The sequence below is a fragment of the Hippocampus comes genome, unplaced genomic scaffold (assembly GCF_001891065.2).
Source record: "Hippocampus comes isolate QL1 unplaced genomic scaffold, H_comes_QL1_v1.1 scaffold594, whole genome shotgun sequence".
In the NCBI taxonomy this organism is placed as follows: Eukaryota; Metazoa; Chordata; class Actinopteri; order Syngnathiformes; family Syngnathidae; genus Hippocampus; species Hippocampus comes.
This window is the reverse complement of record NW_017804883.1, coordinates 994-10,592: the sequence shown is the minus strand read 5'-3', so window position 1 is coordinate 10,592 and position 9,599 is coordinate 994. Positions and strand designations below refer to the sequence as shown.

The following is a 9,599-nucleotide window of genomic DNA, read 5'->3' as shown; positions in this document are numbered from 1 at the left end:
CCCCCCCCCCCCCCCCTCTCTTTTGCAGCCTTAGCATAAAAGCGGGCTTGACCGTGTTCCGCCACCGAATTCAATTTCACACTTGAGTTAGGTTGTTGATTACCCTGCCAAACTCAGATTAATGCGCGTTTAACCAACATGGATCAGGAGACCCCCTTTGGCTGACAGCCAGCCAGACAACGATACAGTGGGAAGGAGGCTCGATTGGGGCTGGGGGAGGTGGCATGGAGCACCTCTTTCTCAGGCTGCACGGAGTGATTGATTATAAAAGTTTGCACCATGTAATTATACACCATCTTAACACGTCAGGAATGATCCTCCTCCTCTTCCAGACAATAAATTTGGACACCAGAAAAGGTGGAAGATTTATCTACACACCGAATACAAGTTTTCTTAAATCAATATGAATACCCAGACAAAAAGTTATCCGTTGTCATTTACTTTGTTGACTCGATTACGGTTGTTGAATCCATTGTCGCATTCCATTGTGTCCGTATACTATCTAGAAGATGCTGTGACTTGACTTATCTGCCATCCCACTTCAGATGCGGATTTCCTGTTACAAACTGAACCGCAGCATAGAGCTTGGACTGTCACTTTTGGAGCGCTTGCCGTGCGGGCAGAAAGTAGCGATGCAGTCAACCTGCAATAGGAGGAGGAGGGGGGTTCGGTCCTTATGCTCACTCTCCGGGCTCCATTAAGGCAGCCGCGCAGCGTGATGGCATCTGCGGCACTACTACCGTGCCTCCTCCTCCCTCCACACAGCGACGAGTCCAGTAGGTTTGCTGATGTGGATCCCAGGGCGCCTTGATGAAAAAGCGTTTAACCTCCACGCTTCACCAAATAGAAAAAGAAATGCAGAATGCAAGCAATGCAGGATTGGACTGCAGTAGTAATGGAGGAGGTCATTTTTTTTCTCATTCGTTTGCTAAAGCCGGGTTGGGAAAACTGGGGTTCAGGGTGTACGCCGCCTACTGCCTGACTCCAGCACCCCCGCGACCCTCGTGAGGATGAGCACTTTGCATAAGGGATGGATATACTGTAAATGAAAAATGTAAGAAAATCTAATATTATTTCATTTTACCAAAAATTTTAAAACGTGAGAAAATAATAAAAATAAAGGAAAATATACATTATAACGACGCAGTTTTGGGAGAACCCCCCAAAAAAGAATGCAGCAAATATTACCAGAGTCTTCAACATGCGCAATAAATGCCTGGCGGGCATTTCCATACGTCCTGACTGTCCCTTGCTCATCCCTGCACTAAACGCTAAGCTCAGAAATCAGGGCCATTCTTCTTGCAACAAACCCCCTCTGCCTTTTTTTCTTCTTCGATGTAACCAACACAGTCCCACACCAGCTTTATTTATCCCCTCTCTCGCACAATAATAAACACACACTCCCTCTCTCTTTTCTCCCCCTTTTCTCTGCAGCAGCTCTCAGTGACAAATTGATGTTGCGGCACTCCCCCCCCCCCCTCTCTTTTGCAGCCTTAGCATAAAAGCGGGCTTGACCGTGTTCCGCCACCGAATTCAATTTCACACTTGAGTTAGGTTGTTGATTACCCTGCCAAACTCAGATTAATGCGCGTTTAACCAACATGGATCAGGAGACCCCCTTTGGCTGACAGCCAGCCAGACAACGATACAGTGGGAAGGAGGCTCGATTGGGGCTGGGGCCCCCCCCCCCCTCTCTTTTGCAGCCTTAGCATAAAAGCGGGCTTGACCGTGTTCCGCCACCGAATTCAATTTCACACTTGAGTTAGGTTGTTGATTACCCTGCCAAACTCAGATTAATGCGCGTTTAACCAACATGGATCAGGAGACCCCCTTTGGCTGACAGCCAGCCAGACAACGATACAGTGGGAAGGAGGCTCGATTGGGGCTGGGGGAGGTGGCATGGAGCACCTCTTTCTCAGGCTGCACGGAGTGATTGATTATAAAAGTTTGCACCATGTAATTATACACCATCTTAACACGTCAGGAATGATCCTCCTCCTCTTCCAGTCCTCTCCGTGTGCGTGCGCCCACATGCCACCAGAGAATTTAGTTCCTTATTGACACCAATGTTGTTTCCCTTGAATCCCAAGTTGGGCCCCATGCTTGTTGATTGAGCAAAAGTGTCCAACCCAATCAAAATGGCCTGTACATCTCATTATGAACTCCATGACTGAGCTTTACAAACTGTATTTAGTGCTTTACTTCACGCAGTCATGCTTCAGCGAGTGTGATTCGGTGTCTTTTGTAATTGCCTGCGTGCATGACTGAAGCTGCCGCATGACCTCCCGCAGGGTGACTACGAGCGTCCGTCGCGGGACGGCAGCCCCCACGCAACGGCCGGAGACACCTACCCCCGCGGGCCCCTCAAGCTACCTCAGAACCACGCCAAGCCCCCCGGCTACCCGCCCATACACCTGCCCTACCCGCCCGTCTTTCACCATTACAAGCCGTCGCCCTACCACCATCCGCCCTCCCAGCCCAGCCCGCCATACACCCCACAGGTACGCTAGCAAGAGACGCTAAGCACCACAAGCAAACACGTGATTGGATTCCCATCTTACTATTTCTCAATGTTTTTCCACTGCGCGGGACGTACTCCCAGCCATCGTCACCCTACATCCCCCCAGGGGCGTACCCTCCTCCCTCGTGGGGCTCCAGCTCTGACACTCAGCCCTCCAGAGTGTCACACGAGCAGTTCCGAGCTGCACTGCAGCTAGTAGTCAATCCAGGTAACTAAGTAGTTGGTCGTTCTCAAACTTTTTTTCACCAAAGTAGCTCCTCAAAATTACTCTGTTCTACAAGTGTCATGATAATGACCAACAAATAACGTTACGTAGGCCTAACTGATCATCAAAAATGATAGACGTTTATGATGGCAAGCCGCTCTAACATTGTGCACAATATCAGCTATCGGTACCAGTACCGTACAGTGTCGGAATTGTTTTGTGGGATTTTATATTGGATTTAATTCCGGTTGTTTTTTCATATATCTCTTTTAAAATCTGTGAAAATTGTCCCATTTGTTTGCCATTTTCTGTTGTAGTTTTTTTTACACATTGACACACAGAGGATAATTTATTTCTCTTCTGAATAAAATTTGTTGTCTGGACGCTCTCATCAGGTGACCCCCGTGAATACCTGGACAGCTTCATCAAGATCGGTGAGGGCTCCACAGGCATCGTGTGCATCGCCAACGAGAAAAACAGTGGAAAACAGGTGGCTGTCAAGAAGATGGACCTGAGGAAGCAGCAGAGGAGGGAGCTGCTCTTCAACGAGGTGCCAATACTGCCGCGTGTGTGCGCGTGTGTTCTCGGCATGCGTACATCAGAGGGTGTTGATTCTGGAGCTAATTAGTTTCATTGTAATCCTCATAATCCACACATGTAATCCTGTTATGGTTAAAACTCCAGAATCTGTTCAGAGAGAGTCATTTCAATGAAGAGCTAATATTAAATGACGTGTGTGTGTGTGTGTGTGTGTGTGTGTGTGTGTGTGTGTGTGTGTGTGTAGGTAGTTATCATGAGGGACTACCACCATGAGAACGTAGTGGACATGTACAATAGCTACCTGGTGGGAGACGAGCTGTGGGTGGTCATGGAGTTCCTGGAGGGAGGGGCGCTCACTGACATCGTCACACACACCAGGTAAAGGACTAAACACACACATATGCATATCAAAGACAACAAATGTGCTTTGAAACACCACTTAGGTGACTTTGAGCATGTGTGATGCTAAGTGATGCCAGTGTAATATTTATACCCCCTCTGACAACCAGTCCAGTGTCGTTTATAGGGTTCCCACGGGTCCTTAAAGTTCATAAAAATTCATAAAAAAGTTGTAAAATTATGAATTGTCTTTAATTTTTGGGGAAAGCTTCTAAAATCAAGAAAATTTCTTAAAAATTAACCTGTGGTGTTCATTTCATTTGTGAATGTCATTATAATAAAATGCCCTTCATTTGGCAGCAATGATTTGAACACCAGCTCAGTGATACATGGCTTTCTGTTCATTCAATCCACCGTGAATCCCCTGCTGAACGGAGAACAAGTCCTTAAAAATGGCTAAATTAGCCCTCAAAAGTCCTTAAAAGGTCCTTCAATAAAAATCAAGTGGAAGAATGGAAACCCTGCAATCGCCCTAACCCCCAAAACCCCAAAACGCCCTCACCCCAATTCACTGTTCCCACTCTTCCACTTGCATCTTTATTTTTATGGGCAATCAGCAAGCCCTTTATTTGACATACCGTATGTCAAATTGGCCCGAAAAGACTCAAAATGATCACGTGATGATCATCGGAACTGATCGGAGACGGCGGGAAAAGCAGAGCGGGAACCAGGGAGGCATGACAAAACAATGAATTGGAAGGGTAGGGAAAATGACATACACAAATGAAATGAACACCACAGGTAAATTTTTAAGGATTTTTATTGATTTTAGAAGCTTTCCCTGAAAATTAAGGACAACGAAGAACATAATTTTACAGCTTCTTTTTTTACGGATTTTTATTAACTTTAAGGACCCGTGGGCGTGGGAACCCTGGTTTGGTTGTATTGATTTTTACCACCTTTCTATTCACAAGTGATCACATGTTGTATATACAGGAACAGTTATAAAAATATTAGTGTGTTTAGCTGATGGTAAAATATGCCTGGAGTGTAACTCCAAATGGCTCCACAGATGTAATATGTAATTGTGGGGGTGGAGGGAGTTAAAACAGAGGACACGTGAGCAGTGGAGGAACATGACACAGATGGTTTGTAATGAAGTCTTTCACAACATTTGAGACTATTTTTATTTATTTATTTATTTTTTTAAACTCACCAACTTTCCCTTAATTGTCTCCCTGTGTTAATGAGTTTCCACGCTGATTGTTTTGGTACTTTAATTCCCATCACTTCTGTGGATTGTTGGCGCATGCTAATAACAAGATTGGCTGAGGAACAGTCGGCTGATGTTATGTCCCCTCATAAAGGAAATGAAAAAAAAACCCTCTTCAACTCAAATTTCAATTAGCTGTACATCATTAAACGAATGCTTGTAGGATCTTTTCAGCCTCAAATAATACAATGGAAATTAAAGTCGTCACGACGACCACACAAGTGTTGCTTAAAGCCTTTACAGCAAACTCACTAAAAGGCTTCTAGACTGAGTAAGATCAGTACCAAAACCCAGTTAGCTTAGGAGAGCATCAAAGCAGAGTTATCTTAACACCAACAACAACAACAAAATGAGCATAGCACAAAGAGTGAGCTTTGCGCTAAATTAGAGTGAGCTTTGTTTAGTACAAGAAGCTAAGTGTACTTTTAAGTTATTTTAGCTCAGAGACAGTTAGCTTTGCACCAGTGCAAAGTGAGCTTCGACAAGCACAAAGGTGCATTCAGAAATTCAATCTGACGTCCTAACTCTCCACACTTAAGTACCACTGTCACGAGAGAGCCAGCATGTGTACTTTCTTTGAATTTACGAATGAGGTCATTCGAGTCCTCCGTCAGCCCAGAACCATTGCATCCTGCTCGAACACCTTGACAGTCATCTTAGGTAGGCACAAACACTTGAGTTCAATTATTTTAGCACAAAAAAATGTACCTAGGGTTGGCTTATTTTAGCATTCATACAGTGTGTGTGTGCGTGTGTATACACGCATCCACTGACCGTTCATTAACCGAAGACCCATTTGTCTTGTTGCAAACGTGTGACGCTTTGACTTCAGAGGGAGTGTATTTGTGTCAGTGTGTGTGCGTGTGTGTATTTGACACAAGTGCTATCACAGTATCTCACACACACACACGCACACGCACACATACACCCGGAGAGACAAACCCAATAGCAGTTTAAGGGTTGTGCCACACCAGAAGGCACACATAGTTGCCAGCTGGCCATGTGTGCGTGTGTTCATTGAAGCTGTAAATGTATCGTGTGTGTGTGTGCGTGTGTGTGAGGCACCGCACTGCACCTGAACCTCCATCTGGGACCTCCTGCTCTGCGTATCACCGCTGAAAATACAACCTCCAACTTTTACGTATATTTCACAACCATTTAAAATAGTACACAGTACGACTGCATATGATATGTGTGTGTGCACATGTGACAGGATGAACGAGGAGCAGATTGCCACGGTGTGCTTGTCGGTGCTGCGTGCCCTGTGCTACCTTCACACGCAAGGTGTCATCCACCGAGACATCAAAAGTGATTCCATCCTGCTCACCAGCGATGGACGGGTAAACGCATGCATGCGTCACCACCTTGACAGAGACGTGTACTCTGATCAAACAGGTCAAAAGCTCATCAGCCAATCAGAAGGCTCGAAATGTAATATTGCTAAAAAGGCTGAATGCTAAACAAGAACTAGAGGTTTGTGATCAAATTCAAAGATGAAAAATAGTATTTTATTTACATTTTAAGCTGAAGCAAGTATTGTAGCATCCACAATGCCAATAAAATAGGTGGTAGATCAACAAATTACTAAAAGCAATTAGTGGCTAATATGTCAGATTTGCACCTCCCTCACCACAAAGCAATCAAGCAGGTAACTTTTTGACGTGTGCGCGCAGATCAAGCTGTCCGACTTTGGCTTTTGTGCCCAAGTGTCCAAAGAGGTGCCCAAGAGGAAGTCACTGGTAGGGACACCATATTGGATGGCGCCGGAAGTCATCTCCAGACTGCCTTATGGGACAGAGGTAATACACATACTGACTCTGCTACATCATAGATTTTATTTCATGATTTTATTTATCATGACGTGTGTGTGTGTGTGCACACGTGTGCAGGTAGACGTGTGGTCACTGGGCATCATGGTGATTGAAATGGTAGATGGTGAGCCCCCGTACTTTAACGAGCCCCCCTTGCAAGCCATGAGGAGGATACGTGACAACCTGCCCCCGCGGCTAAAAGAGTCGCATAAGGTGAGCGTTAGCTAGCCGAGCCAAATGTTAATTTGTAATGTCTGAAATGTTTGTCAGCATACCAGGAGCTAAATGGACAGCTAGCCCATTTGCTAATTTGCCCTGCGATTGGCTGGCAACCAGTTCAGGGTGTACTCCGCCTACTGCCCGAAGACAGCTGCAAACAAATACTAAAAAGTACAAATAAATGATAAAAATATAGAACTACTATGATGAAAATGAAACATAATATAATTTTATTCATACAATACTGTAATAAAAACAAGAAAACAAGTGGAATAATAAAAAGAGTTCAAAAAAAAAAGAAAATATAAGAAATAGTTATGACAAATACAAAAACTGTCTATGGGCAGTAGGTGGTGTACACCCTGAACTGGTTGCCAGCCGATTGCAGGGCAAACATGGAAGAACAATCATTCACGCTCAGAATCACACTGAGGGACAAATTTGAGCGTTCCATTAACTTGCCACGGATGTTTTTGGAATGTGGGGGACAAAAAAGCACGCAGGGATGTTTTTTTTTTCCGAAACGACCATGAAAAGTAAGGCTTCGATTTTCCCCCCGAAACGACCATGAAAATGTGTTTTTTTTCCCTAAACGACAATGTATAGTAAGGCGTTTTTGAACGACCATGTATAATAAGGCATTTTTCCCCCCAAAACAGCCATATATAGGAAGGCGTTGTTTTTCCTAAACGGCCATATATAGTAAGGCATTTTTCCCAAAACGACCATGTATAGTAAGTCGATAATAAAACATTTTCCAAAACAACCATGTATAGGAAGGCTTTTTTGAACGACCATGTATCGGAAGGGTTTTTTTTCCTAAACGATGTACAGAAAGGCGTTGAACACAAAATAAACCAACCATGTACAGAAAGGGATTTTTAACCGAAAAAAAGAACATGTACAGGAAGGCATTTTTCGCCTTACGATACATGGTCGTTTTTTTGGGCTAAAAACGCCTTAATATACATGGTCGTTTTTTTGGGCTAAAAACGCCAAACTATACATGGTCGTTTTTTTGGGCTAAAAATGCCTTACTATATACATGGTCGTTTTTTTGGGCTAAAAACGCCTTAATATACATGGTCGTTTTTTTTGGGCAAAAAACGCCTTACTGTACATGGTCGTTTTTTTTGGCAATAAACGCCTTACTATACATGGTTGTTTTTTTCGGCAAAAACGCCTTACGATACATTGGTCGTTTTTTTTGGCAATAAACGCCTTACTATACATGGTCGTTTTTTTCGGCAAAAAAATGCCTTAGTATACACGGTCATTTTTTTGGGAAAAAAACGCCTTACGATACATTGGTCGTTTTTTTTGGCTAAAAACGCCTTACTATACGATGTCGTTTTTTTCAGCTCAAAACGGCATACTATACTATGTCTTTTTTTCAGCGAAAACCGCCATACTATACGATGTCGTTTTTTTCAGCTCAAAACGGCATACTATACTATGTCTTTTTTTCAGCGAAAACCGCCATACTATACGATGTCGTTTTTTTCAGCTCAAAACGGCATACTATACTATGTCTTTTTTTCAGCGAAAACCGCCATACTATACGATGTCGTTTTTTTCAGCTCAAAACGGCATACTATACTATGTCTTTTTTTCAGCGAAAACCGCCATACTATACGATGTCGTTTTTTTCAGCTCAAAACGGCATACTATACTATGTCTTTTTTTCAGCGAAAACCGCCATACTATACGATGTCGTTTTTTTCAGCTCAAAACGGCATACTATACTATGTCTTTTTTTCAGCGAAAACCGCCATACTATACGATGTCGTTTTTTTCAGCTCAAAACGGCATACTATACTATGTCTTTTTTTCAGCGAAAACCGCCATACTATACGATGTCGTTTTTTTCAGCTCAAAACGGCATACTATACTATGTCTTTTTTTCAGCGAAAACCGCCATACTATACGATGTCGTTTTTTTCAGCTCAAAACGGCATACTATACTATGTCTTTTTTTCAGCGAAAACCGCCATACTATACGATGTCGTTTTTTTCAGCTCAAAACGGCATACTATACTATGTCTTTTTTTCAGCGAAAACCGCCATACTATACGATGTCGTTTTTTTCAGCTCAAAACGGCATACTATACTATGTCTTTTTTTCAGCGAAAACCGCCATACTATACGATGTCGTTTTTTTCAGCTCAAAACGGCATACTATACTATGTCTTTTTTTCAGCGAAAACCGCCATACTATACGATGTCGTTTTTTTCAGCTCAAAACGGCATACTATACTATGTCTTTTTTTCAGCGAAAACCGCCATACTATACGATGTCGTTTTTTTCAGCTCAAAACGGCATACTATACTATGTCTTTTTTTCAGCGAAAACCGCCATACTATACGATGTCGTTTTTTTCAGCTCAAAACGGCATACTATACTATGTCTTTTTTTCAGCGAAAACCGCCATACTATACGATGTCGTTTTTTTCAGCTCAAAACGGCATACTATACTATGTCTTTTTTTCAGCGAAAACCGCCATACTATACGATGTCGTTTTTTTCAGCTCAAAACGGCATACTATACTATGTCTTTTTTTCAGCGAAAACCGCCATACTATACGATGTCGTTTTTTTCAGCTCAAAACGGCATACTATACTATGTCTTTTTTTCAGCGAAAACCGCCATACTATACGATGTCGTTTTTTTCAGCTCAAAACGGCATACT

At 43.1% G+C, this 9,599-nt stretch overlaps 1 protein-coding gene across 5 annotated transcripts in view; it reads left to right on the top strand.

The window, feature by feature from the left end:
* pak5 (p21 protein (Cdc42/Rac)-activated kinase 5) overlaps positions 1-7,045 on the top strand; it is a 33,781-nt gene extending 26,736 nt beyond the window's left edge. For all 5 annotated transcript variants that reach the window (XM_019882509.1, XM_019882501.1, XM_019882474.1 and 2 more), the window contains 7 exons: positions 2,292-2,501; positions 2,603-2,729; positions 3,122-3,276; positions 3,511-3,644; positions 6,092-6,218; positions 6,552-6,677; positions 6,768-7,045. In XM_019882509.1, the coding sequence (XP_019738068.1) occupies positions 2,292-2,501; positions 2,603-2,729; positions 3,122-3,276; positions 3,511-3,644; positions 6,092-6,218; positions 6,552-6,677; positions 6,768-6,917 (1,029 nt within the window). In that variant the 3' untranslated portion in view covers positions 6,918-7,045. The remainder of the gene's footprint in view (positions 1-2,291; positions 2,502-2,602; positions 2,730-3,121; positions 3,277-3,510; positions 3,645-6,091; positions 6,219-6,551; positions 6,678-6,767) is intronic.
* Positions 7,046-9,599: the final 2,554 nt, after the last annotated feature.